The sequence below is a fragment of the Neopsephotus bourkii genome, unplaced genomic scaffold (genome assembly GCF_033783945.1).
Source record: "Neopsephotus bourkii isolate Nb327-2 ecotype Australia unplaced genomic scaffold, CSIRO-AGI_Nbou_v1 NB_1825, whole genome shotgun sequence".
Classification (NCBI taxonomy): Eukaryota; Metazoa; Chordata; class Aves; order Psittaciformes; family Psittacidae; genus Neopsephotus; species Neopsephotus bourkii.
The window spans coordinates 12,321,135-12,346,356 of record NW_026902298.1 but is presented as its reverse complement, the minus strand read 5'-3'; the positions used below and the strand labels follow the sequence as shown (position 1 = coordinate 12,346,356).

Below are 25,222 nucleotides of genomic sequence, written 5' to 3'. Positions count from 1 at the left end.
TCATCAAACCAAAACAAAATGTATTTAACACAGTGCAACAGTCAATGCCATAAGAAACCACCATATAAGTATGCAGAGTTATAGATAATTTACACATATGAATATGACTTTACAGATCTCAAAACACATGTAGATGCACACAGAACGGACTTGAGAGGAAGCATTTGTTACCAGCCCTTCTTGGGGCTCAGTTTCTTACCTATTTGCTGTAGGGTGTGACAACACTTTGTGTGCTACAGTGACAGTATTGCGATCGTATTGCACTCTCCTGTGAGTCACGGGGGATAATAATCCCCACCATCCACACAACAACATGGTATGGAGCTTGCTCAGCGCATGACCATCCCTTGTGGGATGGAGGTTTGGCAGGTGCAAGGTGGCTGGCAGGTCCTCAGTGTGGCCATAAGCTTCTTAGGTTGGTCCCTGGCTCCTGGGGCTGTCCAGTGGGCCAGCGGGGCAGCCCGCAGCCCAGAGCACAGCAGGACACCTCCTGGGTTTGCCATTGCTGGGACTAATTCTGGCAGGTGCTGCACCAGGGGAAGCCTTATGGGAAGAGCCATTATCCCAGCAGGAATGGCCGGTGGGGCTGGCTCCTGGCTGTGCTCCCTGCCTGGGGCTGAGGTGGCACCACATCCTGCTTGGGAAGGTGGGAAGGAGGCAGTGGGCTACTGGCCAAAAAGCCTTCCTAGGGCACACAGATTGCTGAGTGATAACGTAGAGCAGTCCTGCTACTGCTCTAATAGACACTGTGGGTGGAAGAGCTTCCTAATGACTCCAGACTATCCCTGGGAGGGTTAATACCATATTTACCTTTCCCTCTGCAGCTCCTCTCCTCTTGTCCAGCCCGTGCTGCTCTGAGCAAGTGGTGGGAATGAAGCAACCACAAACCAGACCCACGGTCCTAAAAATAGTGGCACTAACAGGGCACTGATCTGCATTAGGGCTCATAAGGATTGCTAACAGGGGTGGAGCTGGACAAGGTTAACTACAGCTGGAAATGCAGCGGAGTCTCTGCTGCAGCTCAGGCAGGGCAAGGTGAGCAAAGGGCATTTTGCTTTCTTGGTGCATGTCACTGCTCTGGAAAGAAAGTCCTCAGCACTTCCCAGTGGTATAGCCTGTGGTTGTGTCAGCAGTGACGTTTGTGCTGCAAACACCTTATTTTTGCCCAGCGGAAGAGAATTACACCCTGAGAGACACTGTGACCAGCAAAACCCCTGAAAAAATGGAGAGCAGATGTGAGAAAACTGAAATATAGGAAAAACGAAGATGAGGGTAAAGTGAGAGGAGGAGAACATGAAGAAAAGAGACAATAAATGAGAGAAGAAACAGAAAAAAGACTGGTGAAAATGTGTTAAAAAAGCAACTTGTCTGGGGCTTGCAGATGTTTGCTCAGTGTCTGCAGAACTGATTCTCCTTCTGACTCTGGCCTTTTGCCTTGCTTTATCTGAGTTTCTTACCTTGCAGGGCATCCAGGAGGGCAAATACACTGCAGAGCACAGGCTCTATAAATCCTCCTGTGGCAACAATGCTGTGGCTGAAATGTAAAGAACAAGTCTGGGAGTGGGATGGGAGAGGAGACAGGGACCTGAGGAGCACAAAAAGGAGTGAGGAGTGAAAGGAAGAGGGGAACAAAATCCTAGGGAGCCCAATGGAAGGAGGGAAATGAGGTTAGCTGTTGGTCAGAGTGACTACATCTTCTTGCAGTGGCAGGGGGAAGAGCTAAAGCTCATCCTGCCGACCCACTGCGGGGACTGACACCTGCAGGCTCCCACTGGCAGCACCTCTGTGAGCCCCATCCCGGGGCAGAGGAGCTGGGGAATCCTGGATTCACGTCACAGCGAGGTTTCCAGGCAGGAGGAGCGCCTGACATAGAAAGGCTGCCTGCTGTGCCCCTCGGGCCGGTGCACGATGAGCACGGGGAAGAAGCGGGCATCATGGTAGGTCGGGGGATTCTCATTGAGGGCCAGCTGGCTGGAGTAGGAGCAGCACTGCTCATCCTGGCAGCCGCGGTCGGCGATGCTGCTGCTGCGGCTCCTCCAGAGGCCTGTCCTGTGGGAGCCATGGACACGGCACAGGGAGAAGCGGCTGGTGTTGAGGGAGAGGCGGGAGTTGCAGCTATGGAAAGCGTGGCGCGAGAAGATGGAGGAGGTGCTGGAGGCGCGGTTGCAGCGGTCGCAGCCGTGGGCTGTTTGGCCGTACTGGCACACCGCATAGGCTGGGGAGCTGGCCAGGTCCATGAGCATGGCCTCCGAGTAGCTGGGGATGAGCTGCCGGTTGGTGCAGATGTGCCACTCCAGCTCCGTGCTGTCCTGCGTGGCGTCGCGGGGCATGCGGTATCGGTACAAGGGCTCCTCCACCGCCGCGGGTGCTGTGTACTCCAGGCCCAGCAGCTTCTCCACGTGGTAGTGGACGTAAGCAGTCCGATACTCTATGAGTACCCTGAGTGGCCACGAGATCATGAGGATGGCTGCCACCCAGAAAGCATAGTGGGACACGTACCATGGGAGGTGATCCGGGTCCCCGTAGGCCATCATCAGCTCTTTGAAGTCCACGTTTTTGAGCTGCATTCCTTCCCTCACCTCCATATAGTCATCCAGACCCTCAATCTCCGTGAAGAAGTGAGCCCTCTGAGTCAGGTAAGAGTTCTCAGACTCAGTGTTGGCGAAGCTGAAGCACTTGGTGAACCTCAGCTTGGTGGCTGTGTAGCTCTCCAGGCCTAGGAGCTCCTTCGAGATGTCCTTGTATCCACAGTGAGAGTAGTCAAACTCAGCTTCAGCCACGTGGGTGTTGACCCTCTCGTGGTAGACCTGTGTGGTGGTGTAGGCATCACCATTGCGGTACCGGGTCACCTGCCGGGTTCGCCGCACAAAGTGGTAGCTGATGGCCTTCCACCAGATGCATGGAGTGGCTTGCTGCATGCGGTTGATGCATTCATAGACACTGTCCACGTCTGCCTTGTACTGCAGCTCTCTCTTGACATGGCAATGCCAGCACTCTACCAGGTACACCACGTACAGCATAGAGAGGAAGGCCAGCGGGATATAGACGTAGCCATCCGAGCATGGGCTGTCATGGTAGATCATGGACTTGCCCTTGAAGGAGCTGTCAAAGCTGAGCTTGGTGACCCGAGCCAGCTGACACCAGGCCACTGCACCCAGGCAGCCATACATGAGGATGGAGAGGAGGAGACATTTCCAGTGGGACTCCCGGCACATGCAGGCGCTCAGGGACTGCTTCACAGGGCGTTGCTTCAATCACACCACCGGGGAGGGGGGGAGAAAGACAAAGAGAGAGCGGGGAACCTGTCAGTCACGTTGCTTTTCACAACACACACAATGAGTGTTGCCTTTGAGCCTGTGTTTGGCTTTGCTCTCGGGTGCCTGAGGACTGGGACACCACCCTGCTTAATATAAATGGGAATATAAACAGAAACACCGTGCCAGAGACTGAGGGCTCTGAACAAAGCTCCTTCCTTGCTTCCTCCTGGCTCGGGGAAGCTCTCTGCTCAGCAGTGACTTGCGTGTCCACACCCCAGTTGGATGGGTCCCTCTGAAGGGGGTGAGACAAGTCCCAGTCTTTCTCCCTGCCTGGACCCAGCATCATTTACGCACCCCACCATCTTCAAGGCCAAGAGGGCTTCAGGCTACATACCCAGCTGAAAGCATGGGGCTGTGGGCTTGCCCCTTTGCTTTGTGGGTGCCCAGTGCCTGGGTTCTCACATGGTGCTGCTGAGGAGGCTCAGGAGCAGCATCTGCTGCCGGGCTGCAGCCACACGGGTCGTGCCAGCACAGAAAGACCAGCGCTTAGTGGAGCTGCTGCCTGACTCAGAGCTGACTCACACCCAACCCTGAGACCTACCAAATGATCAACACCATTTTTCTTGGAGGTCAGCCACCGGGAAAATTACTAGATCCAAGCACATCCAGTCAAAAAGATTGTCAGGATTACAGCATGGTGCAGCGTAGCTTCAGGCTGGTTAGGAGACAGCTCTGACCTAAAATACCTGAAAGCTTAAGCATTGGAGTTAAAGGTATACGAGTGGATATTTAGAACACAGCACATCCATCTCTTTCAAGTCCCCAAAGTTGGGCTGGGAGCAGAGCCAGAGCTCGTGCTCTCGTACTCCCACTACGTCCCCTGGGATGGCATGATTGCGGTCCTCACCCCAGCCGTGGTGCAGTGAATCAGCTGCATTGTCATCCTATGTTGGGCTATAATAAAAAGTGCCAAATTGAGCCTAGCAGTTAGCGGAAACAGAGCTGTCTCCCTGCGAAGAGCAGCAGCAGAGTGAGTTACATTACTGGCTGGCAGCCAGTAGAAAGTACATGAAACAGACCCCCCCTCTGCTTTAGTAGGTGATGTGGAGGGCTGCTTGCATCCCTCTTCTTGCTGCCATCCTCTGCCTCACCCTTAACTCCAAGGAGACGACAGTGGGAAAGCAGATACACACTGATTTTCATGCAGCATCATACCCTCTGCTGAGCCTGATTTCATGCAAAAATAGAAACACAGTTACTCCTTCTCCCAAGGGGACGCCTCTAATGCATCAAACTGCTCTGTAGATGCCAACAGATGTTAGGTTTGGGAAATGTCATCTCTTTCTTTCTCCATGGATAAAGTTCTCCCCTAATACAGCTTATCTCAGACCCACAGCAGTTACGAATCAGTAAGTAATCTTGAACCAGCAGGGAATTTAAGGAGCAGCATTTTATGACTCAGGAAATACTAGCACAGCACCACTAGAAAGAAGAGCTTACTGTCTTCTCAATGAGATGGAAGCATTGGCATCTAACCCTGAGTGGCTGTAAGTCAGGTTTAATACTGCTTTCTTCTTTTCCTGGGACAGAGAACCACCTCTAAGTAACTACAGGTTTTATAGCTTGCTGTGAGCACTGCTAGACTGGGGTTTGGTTTTGATTTCATAGCTTCTAATCTGACACTGTGTAAGTACAGAGTAATTTTTCTGATTTAGGGAGCTACCCAGTATGCATCTGTGGCTACTAAAGGCAGAATCTGGCCCCTGATTCTTCCTGATGCATCCAGAAGGAATCTGGACAGAATTTCTGTTCTTATCCCAAACTTTTGTATGTGTGGATGTGTCAGAATAAAGAATAATTATTCTGGGCTGTATTCTTTTTACAGTGGCCATAATGGGTCTAGAGAAGCTGAGTGAGTTATAAAGGTGTCCTGGGTTTACCACGACAAAAGGCCATGGTACATAACTTCTCTGTAGATGCGGCAGTGCAAAGATATTAGTATAGGTAAAAATTAGACTGTTTTCCTCAGCCTCTTGCAGGAAACCTTGAGGAAACCCCCAAAGTGGCTTTGGGTAGTCCCCAAGTCAGCTGAAAAAAATAACTATGGGAGCTTTGGGGAGCATCCTGGTTTTGGCTGGGATGCAGTTATTTTTCTTCCTAGTAGCTGGTGCAGTGCTAGGTTTTGGCTTTAGTCTGAGAATAACGCTGGTAACCCACTGATGGTTCAGTTGTTGCTCAGTAGTGATTATCCTAAGTCAAGGACTTTTCAGTCTCCCATGCTCTGCCAGTGAGGAAAGGCACAAGATGCTGCGAGGGAGCAGGGACAGGACACCTGACCCAAACTAGCCTAAGGGATATTTCATACCCTAGAGCATCATGCTAAGGATACAAACTGGGGAGAGCTGTCCAGGAGCCACCAATCAATGCTTGGGATGGGCTGAGCATCAGCCACATTAACGGATGGTGAGTGATGGTACTGTGTATCACTTGGGTTTCCTGACCTTTATTCCTCTTCCTGTCTTTTTCCTATTATTATTGATATTATTATATGTCACTTTATTTCAGTTATTAAACTGTCCTTATCTCAGCTCGTGGGCTTTACCTTCTTCCAGATCTCCTCCCCATCCCAACAGGGGAGTGGTGGGGAAGACTGAGCAAATGGCTGCATGGTACTTGGTTGCCAGCTGGGGTTAAACCATGACAGGGGTGAATCCCCGAGTCTAAATGCAGTCATTGAGAGTTTCATCTCTTGAAACTCTTGTCAAACTCCCACTGCTCTGTCCCTGTGTGGTTACTGCCCCAATACGTAGCTTCTGCCCCGGCCACACACTGGACTCCAGGTCAGAGCTCATGGGAACTCCTATTCTTTGTCTTTTCTTGACACAGAACGTGAGTTTCAAAGAGCTATAGTAATACACTGTAGTGAAGAACTGCAAACCTCTGCCCTTTTCCCAAACCTGAATATTTTCCAAGATGAAGAAAACTCTAAAAATGAACATCTCCATCCAGTCACTGGTACTGTGCAGAAGAAAACACCTGGGCAATATTCTAACACAGGAATTTCAGTTTGCACTCAGTTTTCCACAGGTACGGCTCATGTAACGTCACATATGGTTCACGCTGTGAAGAATGCCAGCAGGCCAAGGAAAAGATGCCCAGCAGTCAGTTTTAGTGTGAGTGTTTCAGTACTCCATGCAGCTCCAGGAACTCCAGTTTTTTCTATGACGTGTTTGAAGCACTGGCAGCCTGGCCCTGGGCACAGCCAAGTGAGAGGCTGTCCCACGCCAGTTAAGGCACTATTTGCCAAAGGCACTGCAATCCCCACCTTCCTTTAATCTCTCTTCCCTTGACTAACAGCTTCTTTGCTCTCTACAGCTCTGTGGTCCAACCTGCAACCCACAGGTTGGCTTCTGCCCAAGGAGTGATTCAACCAGCCCCACTAGTTAGGGCTATCAGTGGCCATATCAGAGTGGGCAAATGCCTCCTAATGTGCTTAGCTCCAGGAGATGCCAACTCCCCTTTGGGGAAAGAGATGGCTCTGATCTCACCAGTGCTGGAGAAGCACCAGGCTGGGCTGGCAGCAGCTCAGAGGCTTGCAGGTCCAAGTTGATGTTTCTGTATGCATCCTCTGGACACTCTTCAAAAATGGATCACCCTGAGCCACTATTCTCCACTGTTCTCACTGCAGCCTGGCACCTTCTCTGCCTCTTGCATTAAAATGAAGACATTCAGCCATAGAGCCCACTGCCTCATCTGTGATTCACACACCTACCAGTCCAGTTCAGCAGGGCCTTCGTGTTCAAAACCCTTTGGGACAACCACGATTCCTTTCTCCTGGCTCTTCTCACCCACTGTCTCAAACCCTCCTTTGTTCATAAGCAAATCCCACTCTCCACAGGTCCTTGGTTATAAAAGGATCCCTCCTCCAGCATCTATCCCCACAGCTGTTCCTAGGAGGCACTTCTGTATTCAAAAGTTCTGAATACATTCATCTGGCCTCTACCCCTTTATTTCTCCTTCCTGTTGCTGCAATAATTATCTAATACAATTGTACTATTAGAAACACTATTAAAGTGTTTGCAAGAAAGACATGAAATGGAACATAATTACAATAGAAGCATCACACAGTCGGTAATCTAATAAGAAGATACACCTTTCCATCTCTCTCTGCATAACAAATTCATTAATATCTTAAAGCACTGCTCCCAGACTATTAATTAACATACCACCTTCCTGCAAGCATAATGCTTGTGGTGCTACGTGGAATTTTCTCCTTTCTGTGCACAGTGTTTCGGATTGAAACAGGGCAAGCTTGTATTTCTGGATGAGGACAATAAGCACTTGAGGAAACTAATAATTTCCATGATAACTTGGGCCAGCCAGCAAACGGGAGTTGCGTCCTTTCAGGAATGCTGTGGGATCTGAGTTGTTCAGGTGTGGAACAAAAGCATAACCCCTGGAAAATGGTAACAGAGAAATGTAATTGAAGAAAGCAAAGACAGAGCCTGACAGAAAGCCCAAGCCAAGCAGCCTGTCCCAGAATAGATGGAGGCTCAGTCATCAGGCACTTTGCCTGTGGTCTAGGACTCACGGATTTGGATCTCTAACCCAAATCTAGAGAAGTGTCCTTCCTCACCTGCTTGTGGAGGCTTTGCTTTGGGCTTTGCTTCCAGTGTTAACTAGGAAAGTTCCTGATAGAAGATTAAATGAGACACAGGTTGCCCAGAGAAGTTTTGGTTGTCCCATCATTGGAAATGTCCATGGTCAGGCTGGATGGGCCTTTGAGCAACCGAATCCACTGCCAAGATGTCCCCGCCCATGGCAGGAGGGTTGGATTAGATGACCTTTGAAGGTCCATTCCAACCCAATTCTGTGATTCTACCACCACTTCTGTGCAGAGTGATGGCTTTGCTGAACCAAATATTTCACCCAAAAGGTCCCAGCCAGCACTGATGACAGTACATCCTCCTGGTTTGGATGGAATGCTGTGAAGAAGCACAGCTGAGCTGTCAGTATCACTGTTCATGAGTTTCATGTTAAAGCACGTGCTGTAAATAACGTCTTGCTACGCTCTGGCATGCTGCTGAACAGCTTTCAGAGGCATCCGTTCTCACTGCACATGACTGGATTGGAAACTCCTGCTCACTCTTACCCAAACTATCCATAATTACAAGCCAAAACTCACTTTACTTTTCCACCCCTAAAAACAACAACAACAAAACATTTCTCAAATTCTTTAGTAGATCTTGGCACAAATGAGGAAAATACCACGGGCAAGAGGTGGGACATTCTGGGGCCTTGTAGGTTTGGGGACAGCCCTGTCCCGAGCTGGCCCTAGCCCCAGGCATTCAGCCCCACCGCGCTGCTGCGCATTTGTGTCGTGGTGTTTTGGGTCATCATTTCCAGAAAGCTCAGGCAGAGCAAAGCATCTGTGCACCACACAAAGCGAAGAGGCAGCTCCATGTCCTCGCATGGTCTGTTTTCTGTCTGGTGGCGTGGAGCCTTCTGAGACGCTAAATGATAGATGCTATTTAATTTGTTGCCGCAGTTGCTGGAAAATAGTCTGGAAAGCCCTAAGTACTGACAGAGAACTGGAATTTCAACCAACACCTCCAGCAGACAGGAGTTTCCAGGCTGGCAGCATTTCGATTATTTCTCCTTCGAGAGAGTTCTGGGCAGAGCTTAGTTTGCAAATGATAAAACACCCCGTCAGTGGCTGAAAGGGCAATTGCCTTCAAAGACACCCTCGGATGGCAGATGCCCAAGATCAAAAGCAGGTATGCAAGGACTGGCGTGGAGCCTCCCGTGTTCAGGCACACCCACCCTGCACTCATCCTGGCTCAATAGCAGCCAGGCTGGGTCCTGGCCGCAGGAACCATAATTAAAATCATTAAAACATACTCCATGTCACAGTAGCATCCAGGTTTGGGCTGTTAATCTGGCCTATGTGTAAAGGGGTGAAGAGAGAAGGGAGAGGGAAGCATAGCATGGAACATCCCCCACTTCGCAGCTGGAGCTCAATGTGTTCTGATGGCAAAAGCCTGGATCTGGTGACCAGGGTTTTGGCTCTCTGACCCATCCCTTGGCTCCTTGCAAGTGACCAGCATTAAGAGACAAGTAGATATGTTTTAGCTGGTAAGCATCCTAAACGAGCCTGCCAGCACTGCATTGGGGGTCCCCAAGAATGCAAAAGAGTTACCTCCCTTCAAACCCTGATTTCTCCTTAAAAGGCATACTTGAAATGCAAAAACCTGATGTTAGAGAATCAGAACAGCATGTTTCTGGGTGAGCAAACTGTGCTCGTATCTCTAGGTCCCTTCCTCTTGATGGATACGTAACTAACAAATTTCCAAAGCACAGGTCAGGATGGTCTGCATGTCCCTGTTCTTCCAATATGGTCTGCACGTCCCTCCTCCGTTACCAGGAGGAGGAAGAGCCACCCTCAGAGAAGCCCAGACTGATTCCACTAGCACAGTGGGCTGCCTAACCTGAAATTGGTGCCTGTTTTATCAGGACCGGCTCGCCGCTTTTGCTGACCTCTGGATATGAGCGTGCCTGGTAGCAGGACTCACCCATGAGCCACTTGGCTGTCCCTTGGTGATGGAGGGGATTCCTGGGATATAGTAAACAGACAGACAGTTCCTTAGCACTTACAGGTAGTCATAGAAATTTCTGTTTTCAACCCTGCAAGGCTATTCTGGGTCAGGAAGGTTCAGCTTCTATCACAACACAAACTACATTTACACCTTAAGACCAGGAGACACTATGCCTTCTCTCTGTAGCTCCTGTATCTCACAGGCAATGAAATTTCACTCTATAGTCCTATCTACAGCCCAGTAACTTCTGGTTAGGAAAAGTTCATCTTCCACAAAGACACTCTGCTTTAAACTGAGAGATGAAAAGAAACAAAGAACCTGAAATCCCCTTTGTAATTTGTTCTCATGATGGATTTTTACTGGCCCTGCAATTTCATCCCACTTCGTCCCCCATTCATGGCAGTGGGATGCTCATTCTTCAGGTGATGAGGGACCCTTTTCATATGAGTGCCTTCTCTGAAGACACCTCTCCATACTAATTATGACACCTCTTAGCCTCCTTTTTGACAATTTAAATGGGTCAAGGTCTTGAAGTCTTTCACTGCACTGCTCTACCTCTTTTTACTGCTCCGCGTTCTCTCCAGCACCTTGAGATCCTTCTTAATGTGTACCCTGCAAGTGGACACAGGACTTCACTTATTTCAGTGGCATCATATCAAAACATAAAATCACCTCCCATTCCCACTCATTTCCCCCTTTTTACCATCTCCAAGTGTGGCATTAGTAGGTTTTTGCCCAGCACCACCCCAGGGGTTCATGTTCAACCACTCACACACGTTGTTCCCAGTCACTGTTTCTGAGGACAGCTCAGGGGTGGCTGCACTCTCCACCCCGAAATGTGCAATTTCAGATTTGGCTTTGCAGTGAATAATGAAATTATCAAATGAAGCAGATTCCTCTGTAGGACTGTGCTCTTCTCATCATTACAGACCAGCCTGCTAATGTTTGTGCCAACTATAAATGTTACCAGCAGTGATTTTATGCTAATTCCAGTTGATAGTGTTATGTCTAGTAATTATTCCTGCAGAACTCTGCCAATCTAATGGCTAAATACCCCATTAACTTATACAAGACAACTGTCTTCACAAAGCTGAGTGTCAACCATAAAAACAAAGCTGTGAGCATTACATGGACACTGAGGTGCTCCTCACACTTCGTCTCTGCCACCAGCAGTAATCCTACACACAGTCCTACATACAACCCTAAGAGAAACCCTCCCAAAGCTTCAGTGGAGCACATTATCACCAGGCCTGCTGTTGCTGTACTCTCTTCACCAGGAACTATATCGTACTGCAGCAGTATGGCAGTGTGGGCTTGAATCATCTCTTCCTAGCTGCCTCAGTGCTGCTTCCAGCATGCGAATGGTTACGGTGACAATGATAAACCTCTTGTTTTGCCCACTTCTGATTTTGCCTGGCAAAATAAATTTGAACTTAAAGTTGCCAAACTGACCCCAATAGTGGGGAAGAAACACTGTGAGGTCCAAAGGTTAGGGACCAAAGTATTCAGGAGGCACAACCTTTACACATTTGATGTATAATTTTGCCTTATGCTTACTATTTCCCTATTGTCAACACGTTTTTTCCCTCCTCTTCTGTCAGACTTCATGCTTCAGCCTCCTTGAAAACTCCATCATAAGCTGTATAAGCAGGCAATACGTTGCTACAGCATGAATTTATTCTAATGTTTGTTGTGTGGACAGTTTGGGGCCCCAGTTTGACTGCCTGTGTCTGGTTTGTGGCCAAATATCTGGGTTCCCCAGTTTCAAAAGCTTTGAAATTCTCCACTGGGGAAATCATGCCAAAAGTGTTTCCTGTCCTTTTAAACCCCTGTTGTAAAGTGTTTGCCCTTGGTGGCTGACCTCAAGAGCTGCAATTTTGCTGAAGCAAAATGCCATCATGTCTAAAATGAAAGAATGAGAGAAAACAGGGTAGCGAGATGTGGCCTGAATGGAAATAGAGAAATGAGGGAGAACCACAGGGAGTGGGAAGAGGTGGAGGACAGAAAAGGACAGCCCAGACATGCACCGACTGCCAGTGGCACTGAGGCAGGGACCAGCACAGACCAGCCAGCCTGAGCAGGGGCAGGAGGGTATTGGGCCCAGAGAAAGGAGCTGGGTGAGGATGGACAAGGAAAGCCCTGAGCCCAACAGGACCAAAGCATCCTCTGAGCAAGCAGTCCTCCCGGCCCATCGGTGACCTGGAAAGCAGCTATCCCTGAATGGCTGCTTTCTCGCTGCTGGAAACTTCTCCAAAACCCAGATCTATGCCCCTATCTCCTCCTCACAGCCTGGGGGTGTGGGATAAGGTTGTGCTAAATCAGGGCAGAGATTCCCATGGAGGTGACAGTGTGCTGCAGCGTTGGCACTGCAGCTGAGTCTCAGTGAGAAATACAGCATCACAGCATCCTCCTGCCCTCCACCAAGACCTGGTTTCAGGGCTACAGGGTGACTTTAACACCATCTTCAACACAAAATGACCCTACAGCTCAGGATTACTCATGTGAGCACAGACACAATCTTATCTTTTTCTTTTTTATCTCTTTTAGTTAGAAAGAATAATCTTCCTGTTCATGGGGAAAAGAGTGGGGAAGCACTGACAGAAGACTGGAAGAAAACAAATAAAAGTAGAGAAGAAAGAAGAAAGGTGGATAAATTAATGCCAGTCACATTGCATTTGCCTCCTCAGATTTATGCTTGCAATTAATATATCCCAATGAGATACATGAAAGGGAAAGAATAATCAACAACCACAAGTCACACATTTAGGCAGGTGGTGACCTGCCTGGATGAAAGCAGCTTTTTATCTCTTCTATCTTTGTCAAGACAGGGCAGTGGAAAATGTTCTACCTCCTGATGGACATGGCAGAACATAACACAGAGAGGACCACTGAGTGCTTGCTAGGCAAGCCCTAGGCTGCACTGTTAACCATAATTGAGGTGAGCTCTGACACCAGGACCAACTTCTGATGCTGAGAAAGGTGCCACCATTTGTGCAGTGGACAAAGATGATACAAGGGGAGCCAGGAGATCTCCTCCCCCTGTCCCCAAGCAGCCACAGAGATGTGGGTACAAATGCCATCTTCCAACTCCTGAGGTGATCCTGGTGAAAGACTGGCCCAAGAAGCCTGGGGTGAAGACAGCTGCAGGAAGAGAGTTAGAGTTTAACCTCTTCTTGCTTTCCAGGACCAAATGAACTCCTAGGTCAGATACTCATGAGCACAGTGAGGAAGGAACCTGCAGGGCTATGCTACACCAGACATCGGTGTATGACGGGTAGAAGGGCTCCTCCACCTGTGACTCTATCTGGGCTCCACATAGGGCATCAGTGATAAGGCCTGGGAACAGGGAGATGTTACAACAGTCATCTCATAAATCCCTTTCTAGGGACCCTGAAACAAAATCCCTCCTGCCATCCATGCAGAGCAGCAGGAAGCCCATTACCTGTAGCTCATGCTGAGCCAGTAGCAAGTGCTCTCAGCATGGAGGGAAAGGGAAATATAAAGGCTAGAAGGCAATAGGAAAAGCCATGTTGCATCAAAGACAATTTCCCTCCAGTTCTTGAACATGTAGCACATTGGTTGCTGCACGTATATCTTGGATGCACCATTTGCTCTTCTGCCATGAAACTCCTGTGAGAATGAAAGCTTCCTGCAGTTCAGTACCACAACATCAGTACCCAGCAAAAAGATGCCGTTACTTGGTTTTAAAAGGATAACCTGAATGCACGTGCATCACTGACTCAGACATTTGCTTCAGCAGTTGCCCTCCTGTGGTGAGCTGAGATCACTTGTTCTCTCATTGTTTAAATCCCTGCAGAGATTCAATCTTCTCCTTCCATCAATGGAGCTGTCAGGGAGAGCATCTCAAGGTGGGAAGGTGCACAAAATGGTAGTATTTAATCCTCTCTCTATCAGAGCCTATTGTAGGACAATACAAACCAGGAAAAAGCACAGATTTTGCTGATTCACTTGAATTTCAGATGCTAGGATGTCCCTGAAATACCATACAAAGCCTGGTATTTCACACCATTCACCTTCATGAATTCAAGCCAACATGAGGAAAGCAGAGGTGAGGACAGAAGAGCATCCAGCCCTCTAAAATGTCAGATTCAGCAGAGCTCTTGCAGGATACTTTTGAGGTCTTCAAGCAGAACTAAAGGGAATTCCAGAAAAGAAAGGTATTTTGATCCCAGCCAACATATATGCTGTCCATTGCAGCAGGGTAGGGAAGCCATTCACTAAAACACAAGAGTACGTATGCAAGTAGCATGAAGAATTTGTCCCTAGACACATCCATGGGTGATGCTCCTGCATGCTGTTCCAAGGAAATCCATGCAGTTACATTTTCAGTGCCAAGGAAGCCTAGCAACAAAGTGGTCACCATGGGCAAAACAGAAATCAGGGCTATTTTAGTGGCAGCTTCTTACAAGCTCATGAAAATGCTAAACTAATGAAATTATCCATTCCCCCCCCCGATTGCTGTTGTTGCCTCTGGCTTTCAACTCAGCAGCAACGCAAAGAACATACTCTGGGGGCAGAGGACTCTTCCCAGTAATGCCAATGCTGGGAATGAGCTCCTCGGGAAAGAAAAGCTGGGATCTGAGCTGCCTCAGAGCACAAGAGCAGCTCCAAGAATGATTCTTTTTTCTACATTTTAAGCACCCATTATCCCTAGCTCCTATTACCCACTCTGAGTATCAGTGTTTCCTACTAGATTTTACAGCTGTAACACCATGGCTTACCTCAACATTTAACAGTCAGCCAATAACAGCATCACATATCCTCAGGAAGCTCCTGGGATGCAGTACCACAGCCCCAGGGGATCAGCTAGGTGTAACTTACTGGGTTGCAGCTTGCACTGGTGTTACTGATGGCTTTGCTGAACACCAGCCAAGGGTAAACAGGAATGCAGGTGGGACCAGCTCCCATTGCTTCAGTCCGGAGGGATGGGGACAGTGGGGAGAAGGGGACAGTAGCTACCTGTCAGCCTCTATGTGCTTGAGAAAGCCCCATTTCAACAGGAATGCTGCACTGCCTATTTTACACCCTCCTTTGCTCAGAACATGCAGCTCTCCAGGGGTGGGAGAGGAGCAAGCAGAGAGAGGGGGCTGGTGGTGTTGAGCCCTGTGCTGTGCACACAAGGAATCTGCAGTCGTGGAGGCTAGAGCCATAGTTCGGTGGTGTACTGAAGTCCCTTCCCTCTCCTGGGTCTCTAGGACTGCAAGGTGCTCTCCTCATCCTTGAAGAGTGCATGTCCTGTGCCTCAGTGTTCTCACCATTGCCATAGGTCCTGTGTGTCCTGCCTGACCCTCCCTCAGTCTCAGCATGAGGAAGGGAGGGACTGACCTGGAACCAGGCTGAAAATCAGCCACGGATCAGCTTCCTTGGGATGGAAAGTGAGGAGCCAGGAGGACACAGCCTTGTGAAGAGGAAGCCCAAGGAGTGTTAGCTCCTCACCAGCCTACTCATTGAATGCCTCTGTTTAGAGACACGGCAAGTGACAAAAATACTTCATCGTTATGAATACCATTTAATCTTCGCTTACTTCAAAGGAACGTGCTGAGATTTAAATGGGGATAGAAACAGGTTCCAGATCCTCACAAGAAATATGATCCAGAACTGATAAAAGCTTCAGTGAAGTCTAGGGAAGCCTTTCAAAGGGATCTGTGACTCAAGCTTTGTCCAGAACCATGAAGTTTTATTCTCACTTACTTGCAATGCCATCCTTTCACCTAACAAACCCAGAACAGGGTAGCTCTGTGATTTGACCTCTCAACCTCCATCCTTCCTGTTTCCCACATGTGACCTCCCAGTTAGAGCCTTGCCAGGCACATTTCATCAGAGGACCTACATCTCCATGGTGCTGAGCTGCTGCAGCTCACGCTGTGGCCGTGCCAGGTCCCTCTGCTGCTGAGCTGAGCATCCCTCGTGATAGCATCCAGCTACTGCTCTGTCAGATTCAGGGAGTGTGTTTCCTCATTGCTGCACCCTTCTGAACACAGCTGGGACCTCAGCGCTGTCAGGTTTCCATATAATGGTGCTCCTGTTAAGATGAGGTAGTATCCCAGCAGCTAATGCTTCCCTGTGAGGAATGAGGTTTCATCATAAACATCACTTCTCGCTCCCTCTTACTTCTCTCTGTCACACATTCTGCAATCGCATGTGAGAGCACAGCAGGTGAAAACTCCACTAGAAATTCACTTTCAATACCTAATGGTTAAAAGGTATCCTGGGAGCCAGGACACCTGAGTTTTATTTCTTGACCTGACTTTGACCCACGGCACAGCTTTAAATCACCTTTTTACACCTCCTGAAGACACAAAGAGCTTTCACAGGAGCATCGCAGCAGCACTCTCCAGGAAGGCATCTCATCTGCGTGTGAGCTGTTGCACCCTGCCACTTTGAGTACCAGCTGGTGGGAAGCAGGGCATTTAGCTCCTGCCATAGCCTGCAGACAGACTGTCATTCCCTCCCTTTCAGCACAAGCCCTTATTACCCCCTTCCTCCACCAGGTGCTGGCACTTCAGGCTGGCCACCTCACCTCCAGGTAGCCACAAGGGGCTGTTCTCCATCTTTAGGACCTTGGAGGGATCCCATGCTGGCAGATGCTACCGCTCCTGCCTCTGGGGAGCTTCGTGCTCCCTCTGCCCATTGCAGGGTGAGGAGACCTGTGGGCACTGAGACTCTCCCAGCTCTTGTCCTCCAGGACACACCATGCTGGTTTGTGAGAGCTGCTCAAAGGAACACACGGATGCCTTGTGCTGAATCACTTTTGTTACCACACTAATTGAATGCTGTACCCCACAATTCCCAGTCCAGCTCCTAAGGGCAGTCAGTTTCATGGGTCCGAAAAAGGCCTCCAGCCACAAGTCCCTTCTCTCCCACAGCCAAACAGGCTGTGAGCTCCCATCCCCTTCCCTGGTAATGTCAGGTTATGCAGACTCCACATTAGCAAGTCACCCCCATTACCTACCATTAGCTCCTTGCCAGAAGCGCGACTTCATGACCTGCTCTCTGCCCTTTGCTTTCAGCTCCAACCCTGCCAGTTCCCACTCTCACTAGTGGCTGTTTCCAGCCCCTGTCTTCCCCCAGCCCAGTACCACCAGTCCTTCCTTAACCAGGCCTCCCCAGGCTGGATGCTGGACTAGGATGTGCAACACCACAGCTGTACAGAAACAATGCTGTGTGTGAGCTGGGACTCCCTGCACATTACTCACCTGATGTAAAGCTGCAGCAGTCAAAAGCTCAGGCATTCTGTGCGGTGTAAGCCCCTCCATCCTCTCCTGGTGTCACTTATGGCACTGGGAGAGCAGCTGCCAGGTACACCAGACACCACTTCACAACCTTAACTCCACTTGAGGCAGGCTGCCAGCTCCTGCTGCCACTGAGCTGCCGGCTCCTCCAGCCTTCCCGCTTGCCATCCTGTCCTGCCCCTCTCTGGCTCTTCTCCTTGGGATGTGCTGTGGGCAGGATGTGCTGTGGGCAGTGGGCAGTGGACAGTGCTCAGGAAGGCAGCCTCTACCCCTGACCTGCACTGCTGACCCTGTCACAGCTTTGCTGTTACACCCATTCTGTGCAACGCTGCTTAAATGAAGTTACCCTGTTAAAGAGTTTTGAGTAGTTAACAAAGCCATTATAGCAACTGTGACCTCAACAAGGCTTCACTATGTGCTAGATTCAATTTTACAGTTCTTAGCTCAGAGGAGCTGAATGATTAGAGTCTGAAAGTGAACTCTTGAGTGAACTATATTTTCCATGATTAGAGCTTAAAAACTAATTAAATGCTTACCCACGCTTTTGTGAAAAGTAATACTCCTGCTGTAAGTGAAAGATCAAGCACAGTCTTATCTACAGCGCTGGGACAGAATCACTGTTAACAACTTAAAGGGCTTTACAGTGCTGATGACAGCTTGGCAGCCACTAGTTTTGGTGTTAACTCCCTATCATGTGCTAAGACACATGGATACGTGGGGATGTTCCACTCATTTTAATCCCCACATTGTCCCTAGTCGCTGGCAATGATTTGAGCTATTTTCTTCTAAGGCATAGAAAGAGATCAGAGGAAGCCTCATGATCTGTTCCCAGGGAGAAGATGCCTCCTACCTCTCTCTTGCAATGGTTTGCATTGATTAAAAAGCATCCTTGGTATCTACTCTTCCCTTCTGGAGGGAGATCATCCTCTGGGGTCTCTGAAGTGGGAAAGGGAGAGCAAGGAGAGTATTTGGGGCTTCAAAAAAGGGTGCAGACCCATTGTTTTTCCATTGGCAGCAGGTGACTGCATCCACCTGAGAGAACAGCATTAGAAACCAGGTGTGCAGGGGATCTGAAGCGTCACCTGGGCTCTCCTCCCCCATGAGACAATATCTATGTACTTAACAGATATTTGCCTAAATTGCCATTATGAATCTCTGATGGTGGAGCTCCTTGAGCTCCCCAGTTGCTCCAGCCAGTGCTCCACTGACAGCATTCCCTTGCTGGAGGAACCTGGGAAAGTCAGCCAGAATAAGCAACTCCCTCCAGTTCAGACATGGGGGCAAAGGAGCAGTCTCTGTTGGAGAGGGCAGAAGGCTTTGCCCATAGAAAAACACATAGCTGGAGCCTGCATTGCCCTTCAGAGCTCAGATACATCCATTTGATGTATCATATCTATTTTTTCCAAGCTCTTGACAGCTTCTCGTGTGAAGTGCACAGAAGACAGACAACTTCAGGGCACCAAGAACAGACACGTGATCAGAAGATAAAGTGGGACAATGAAAAGAACAAAAGCACAAAAAAGATGCGATGCCTCAGCATGGATCTTCTTATGACAGGATCTGCAATGCAAATATCGCCTGGAACTGCAGGATCATCAAGTAAAGCTTTCCAGTTTCTCCAATGCCACTACTGCTGGACTTTGTCTCTATGAGGGAGACCATCTGGATCAAGGAATGAGGTGCACTCCTTGGTTTATGACTGCTGAATAAACCCAGGGCAGGAGGGGTAGAAAGGGGCTTGTCCTGTTTGATTCTCACTCAAGACTGGAATATCATGCACTGCCCTCAAAATAACTGTTTGGTCAATGATACTCATTTGGGATGGTGACAGTCTTCCACCAGGCTAACTAGCAGCTATCATTCAGGGTGTCAGCCGAGCAAGTCTTTCGCATGAGGTTTGGAAGAGCTGAGGGGAAGGAAAAGCAGAGATTCCCTAGGAGACCATCTCACGTTTCCTGCCCATCCCTGTTGGCAGTGCCTGCTGGGTCGGTGTCCTGTGCAGCTCCTGGGGGGAGGTTTACAAGGGACATAAGCCCTCTCCGGAGGTTGGTTCCCAATGGTCCTTCTGCAGCTTTTGCTTAAAAGGCGGTGGGGAATGTTAGCCTCCATCACAGCCTCTGTGCCCTCGCTCCTCTCCATCCCCTGCTCAAGGATGTCACAGAAGCACTGGGCAGTAAATGGGCTCCTGCAGAGAGTGGGGCTCATCAGACTTTGGGTATCTGTTGGTGAGGAAGGTTCACCTGCCTCAGGCCTGATAAACCCGAGAGGCTGCCTGCTTTGCTTCCTCCACCACTGCTCATCCCCATAGATGGGGAGTGTAAAACTTACCTGGTCTAAGTTATGAAGGGCCTGATGTTTTCAATGTCATTTCAATGACAAATAAAGTAAGTGTTTGATATTCATACTGGGGGAAACGGGTAGAAACCCTGGAGAACTAAATGGAGCCAACTGCCCAAGTAGAGGGTGTCTCTCCAGTGGCATGCTCAAGAGGAAAGGACCCAGCTATCTTTTGACCTGACATCCTGTAAAGCTGTAGCCTGCAAACAATCAATGCTTTCTTAACTTGTAACACCCTTTGGTGCTGTCGTGATCACAAATAGGACTTCTCAAACCAGCTCATGCTGCATTTTGCAATGGCAGTGAGAGGCAGATGAGACAGTTTTAAGTGCCCCCTCTCTTCTGTAACATCTCCATCGGTGAGCTGATGACCGTGGGTTTCAGGAACATCGATCCACGAGGTTTTCCCCCTTATTTCTTTAAATAACTCAACTGATTGCATTATGTCATGCCCAATTAAAGTTCCTAAATATGGAAGAGAAGATAAAAACAGGCATGGACAACTGCTGTTTGACTCTGCCAGTACAGACAAGACAAATACGTATTTCAAAATGTCAAGCGGCTGCTGCTTTCAGCTTTCTTCAGTGATTACTTGGCTTTGGTAGCAAATAAATGATGTTTGTATGCAACAGCTTTACTTCCCTGGAAGAAAACCCAATTTCCAGCTAAATTCCAACTAAATTTTAAAGATTCATATATTTAAGACCGTTTCTGGATTGAGGTGTAAATTGGCAGATATGCAGAAAAGTCACTATCAGCTCTTCAGTGTAGGTGTTGGCTGTCACAGTAAGAAGTAAAGCAAGAAAAATAGCCAGCCCACTGCTTAACCGGGGCAGTTCCCAGCATCAGGTTCTGGTACCTCAGACAGAAAAGTAAAGGCAAGTATGTCCAGAGAATCCATCCCTAGCAATAACATTTGGCAAAACACATCCTTTACATTCCCTCCTCTCGGAATCTTGATTCTGTTTTGCAGGCTTGATGGGCTGGTAACTAACACCGAAAGCACAGTTGTTCCAGGTTGAGCAATCAATAACTTAACGGAAGAATACCCAAACCAGAATACTGGCAGGTAATCTGAGGCTTGCTCTGACACTGTGCAAAGACAGCAGGAAATCCAAGTGGCCTTTGGCAGAGCAGGATGAGGGCTGAGGCCGGTAACCAAACAGCCTCTCTTCTTCCCACACTGTACCTGCACCTTTTCTTGTTCTGCTTTCCATAATAAAGATGTAGACCTCAGATACATTCTCTGTTACTAGCTCAGGGTTTTATATCACATTGATTTGCTACCCAACAAAGGCAATTTTCAGTCACTATTACGATTTAAGCCTCTGTGTTTGATCTAAGTGAAATCCATAAATGACAAGACTAATAGAGAAGCCCATGCAATGCCCATTTAATACCAGGCATTTAAATGCAACTGCTGGTCCTGGTGCAAAAAGGCTATTTACATGGAGATGGGGAAAGCACAAGGAAAAGACCAATATTGTAGGACTGCAATGTTAAGCTATTGCTGTTACTGGCATTTGAGATATAGAAATATGTGTGGAACAGGAGAAAAACAGAGCAGGATGACTGAAGCAAGATATAATGTGCTTAGCAGAGAGATCAAGTGCTCTCATGTCTAGAAGTGGCTTGAATGTTTTTATGGTGGACTTAATACATTGAAAAGCCCTCTGTAGCTCCTGGTTATAGACCAAATAAATCAAAAAATCCCTCCCAGCATCAGCCATCCACTGATCTTCTGCAGGGCTGTAATTACATTGGGGAGCTTGACCACTGGAACAGTGGGATCCTGGATCCAGCCACAGCTCTCCACAGTGAACCGTGTCACAGGTGTTTAAAAAGCAGTTGTACAGGAGAAAACCCCAATTTTCACCCATTGAGGGCAGGTTTTTTCAACTTGAGCTGCAAAGGGAATTTTCTAATACAGGTACTTTAAAAAAAATGCTGGTTGGTTTAGGCCTCAGGATACTGCATCTTCACATAGGGTTTGCTGCGGCTCCTGATTTTGACTACAGGACTGAGACTCTTGATGAGCATTGGGACCTGTTAACAAAAGCTTTAAACAGATTAAAGGCACACAGCAATATTATGGGGTTGCTTTCACTTGTGTTTTCACTTTTCTCTGCCTCCTTTAAGGCTGCTCTCTGCATCCCTGGCAGAATGTACATTTATTTGCTTTTAACTCCACATTATGAAGAAAGTTCAGTCACTTCCATGATCTGCACATGGATTACACGATGTAAATGGAAGACCTGTCAAAACAGTTGGGAGCAAGGGCTATATTAGGCATAGAAGAAAATCTCAGGCATCCCTAAAACAGGACAGTTTGCTGTCCCCAGTGTCCAGGTCTGTATGCGCTTCGTCACCTACTGCCACAGAGCCCTGCAGCTCTGTCTGGCCATGTCTTGTGGCTCAGGATTTCGTGTCAACACTCAGACACATCCATCATTCCCTCCCCATGATGCACAAGGCTTCCAAGCTGATCCGAATAAACACATTAAGCTGCATTTTCGGCAGTGTTTTCTATTGCAGGTTAGGCAACAGGAGTGCATAGGCCCCAATGGGGAAGGAGAGATGACCACGTCCTTGAGTTCAAAACACCTGAAAGCCACGGAGCCCCTGGCTGCAAACCATTCTCTTTGCTCAATGTGCCCCCCCCCTCGCCCCGCCAGTGATACCAGCGCCCCGCAGAGCTGCCGTTTCTCGGCCGTTTCAGAAGTCCCGGGGAAGCGGTGGGCTCTCCCAGGCCAAACCCCGCGGGGCTTATTCAGCCAAACTTACACTGGAGAGGCTCCCTTCCCCTCCCCGCACCGTTCGGAGCCGAGCCGCCACCCCGAGCCCGGCGCCGGGGTCCGTCGGTAAAGCCCCGCAGCACCCGGCGCGGCCGCCGAACCCGGGGGGCTCGTTGCGGCCCGGGCACTGCAGGGCGCGGTGGGCACCGCACCGCACCGCGGCGGGGCTGCAGGTAGCCGGGCGGGCGGCCAGGCTGCGGGTGGCTCCTCAGCTCCCTCCGCCCCGCAAACACTCCACCCCCGGGGCACCCTCCTCCCGCCGCCGCTCCCCGGTTTCGCCCCCCTTCAGCCCCGCAACCCGGCCCCCCGGCGGGGCTGCCTTTGCCCCTCCCGGTGTCCCCCCGGCCCGGGGCGGGCGCCCCCGCCGCCGCTCACCTCCTCCCGCACAGCGGCGGCGGCCCCCGGCGCGGGGGTGCTGCCCGGCCCGCTCTCAGCAGCCGCCTCGGCTTCCCCCTCCGAGGACATCCTTGGCCATCACCGGCGCTGGCAGCGGCGGCGGGGGCTGCGGGACCCCGAGACAGCGGAGCACCCCGCTGGCCGTCCTCCTAGCCGGGGCCGGGGCGAGCCGCCCCCCGCGCCCAGGGCGGCCCTGCCGGGTGCTCCCGGCTCCCTCCACCATCCCAGGCAGGCGGGCAGGGAGGGAGGGAGAGAGGGAGGCGGCGGAGGGGAGGAGAGAAAGACGAGGCGGAGGGGGGGTGCCCCTGCCGCTCCCGGCCCCCCCAGGTGGGCAGGCGACAGCCCGGCGGCTCCCGGCGCGCCTCTGCGGGAGGCTGGGAGCTACGGGGTGCGCCCTCCCCTCCCTCCCAGCCCCTACCCTCCCCGGGGCGCCCCTTCTCCTCCCCAGGGTGCCCCTTCATGTCTCCTTCTCGGGATCAGCCCCGCTCCCCCGCCTCGGGGTGCACCCCGCTCTCAGCGCATCTTCTCCGCCCTGGCCACCTCTCCCTCCTCTCTCCAGAGCCCGCATCTCGCCCGGGCTGGCAGCACCCCTCGGAGGCAGCAGCAGGAGGAGGAGGATGATGAAGGCTGCCCCGCGGGAGCGCTCCCGCACGGAGCCGACAGACAAAGTTGCCCGGCGCTGCCTCGCTCCGTCCCTGGCCGCCGGCCGCTCGCACAAGGGGGTACAGCGCGGAGCTGCCGTTACTGAGCGCTGGGGCTACCCCAGCTCCTCCAGGCGCAGCCGGGGAGCAGCAGCCGCCGGTCCTGCTCCACCCCGTTCACGGCCGTGGGATTTCTGTTGCCTCCGGTGCGACAGAAGCGCTAGCGCGGAGCTACCCCGGCCCTGATGCCCACCTTGACTCCGTTCTCCCGGAGGAGTAGCTGGTGGACGAGATGGAGGCACCCTGCTGCTCCTGTCCCTTCCTCCCTTCCCTGCTGCTCCTGCCCCTTCCTCCCTTCCCTGCTGCCTTAGGCTTTCCTACGGCTTCATCTGCCTCCAGCACAGGTCCCCGTTCTCCCCAACTGCAGCCTCCTGCGAACTCCCTGCACTGCCAATATTTCCTCCTCCCGCCTGCACCCTGCGCTCAGCGCATCCCGTCATTATCTCCTGCTGACCAGAACTGGTGTACTGCACCATCTTATCTCTGCATGTTTGCTTCATGTTTCATTACAGTCTTTGCCTTGTGAGGCTCATCTCGTTTGATCCATTTCTCTCCCTGTGCCCTAGAGCAGTGTATATTTTAAATGCTTCACAAAATCTTGCAAACAGGCAAGTGAACACACTTGAAGCATCAGCCTTCACTTTAATATTCACACCTCAACTACTGCCACAACGTGCTTCCTGCTTTTCAGACATGCTGCTCTGGAAATCTCCAGTCTCAAGGCACCCAGGCTGCGCAAGAGGTTGGTTTGAGGGACTGCAGAGCAGGGAATGGTGCTTGGTATGTGACTGTGTAGAGAAAAGAAGCCCTAAAGCTGGAATCTTCTACAAGTGTTGAGGTCTTCGACATCTAAGTTTCAGGCTATTCATTGCATTGCTGATGCCCACCATTTTGGAGGTGCAGGATGTCCATGACAGACAACTGACAAACTCCCTTTGCCTCCTGTGGCTCTGGATCACACTGAAGTGCGTCTGCTGCCACCGTAGCTATAGCTGCATGTGACTTGTTCTCCCCTGATGACATCTCCTCCTGGCACGAATAGCATTTATTTAGCTGCATCCAATACATACATGCAAGATAGTCTGGCTTTTGCTCCTCTCAGACGTGGAGAGGAGCTGCTGAATGCTCCTGGTGGAAGGCAATACAACACAGGTTTATAAACTGCATGGAAACACACATTTAAAACAACCCATTTCCTTTCCCTAAGTAGCACAATGGGAAATGATGTCCTTGAGCCAGATGGGCTGGGAGAGGGTCACAAATGGGACATGGAAAGGAGATGTGAAGAATGTATAAGGAGTGCCTGTGACTTGCTCACCAAGGTCTAGAGGAGAAGTGAGAAAACTCCTGTTGTGCTTGGTCAGCCCACGTACGTTTGTCTAGATGGTTTCAGTGACCTTATATACACTACGAAACGGGTGTCTGTGGCTGTGCTGGGGCATGATGGAGTGCTGTGGTTAGAGGAAATGTGCCAAGCCAGAGAATTGTGCGCTGAGAAATCTGGGCTGAATGTTGTATTTGTGCCAAATTTCTGTCTGTAGGGACTGTTAAAAAGCAACAGTTAAAGGCATCATGATGTGAGGTAGAAAAAAAGGGCTTTGGTTTATTGCATGGCAGCTGTGAAGAAGTACCCACATTCTGTAAGGCAGAAGGGGTGACAGTCTGGGCCCCACTGGTACAGACAGCAGGGAGAGGCTGTGCACAGAAAGGTGTCAGCTGAGAGAGCCGAGCAGCCCAGGAGTAAGAGCATGATATTGAAAAGCTGAGTCAGACAAGGACAGAAAACAAGGACCTGGCAGAGCTCAGCCCATCAGATCTATCCGCCCCCCAGCCCGAATAGGTGCCTCTTTAATAAATACATCTAATACCCACCGGGATTTGGGGCAG

General features: G+C 50.2%; 1 protein-coding gene across 2 annotated transcripts; it reads right to left on the bottom strand.

The window, feature by feature from the left end:
* LOC133207048 (transmembrane protein 151B-like) lies at positions 1–23,459 on the bottom strand. Of its 2 annotated transcripts, none has more exons than XM_061343580.1 (2): positions 22,614–23,459; positions 1–3,248 (listed from the first exon to the last, which is right to left on the bottom strand). In XM_061343580.1, exons 1-2 carry the CDS (start codon positions 22,701–22,703, stop codon positions 1,833–1,835), a joined length of 1,506 nt encoding a protein of 501 aa, XP_061199564.1. In that variant the 5' UTR covers positions 22,704–23,459; the 3' UTR covers positions 1–1,832. The 2 variants fall into 2 exon arrangements, with proteins under 2 accessions (XP_061199564.1, XP_061199565.1); XM_061343581.1 differs by lacking the exon at positions 22,614–23,459 and adding an exon at positions 3,859–4,879.
* Positions 23,460–25,222: the final 1,763 nt, after the last annotated feature.

Bases quoted from the DNA above. Each gene is read 5' to 3' on its own strand.
- LOC133207048 (XM_061343580.1), bottom strand. From the start codon at position 22,703: ATGTCCTCGGAGGGGGAAGCCGAGGCGGCTGCTGAGAGCGGGCCGGGC. The intron at 3,249-22,613 runs GTGAGCGGCGGC...GTGTGATTGAAG, and splicing joins CCGCCGCTGTGCGGGAGGAG to CAACGCCCTGTGAAGCAGTC.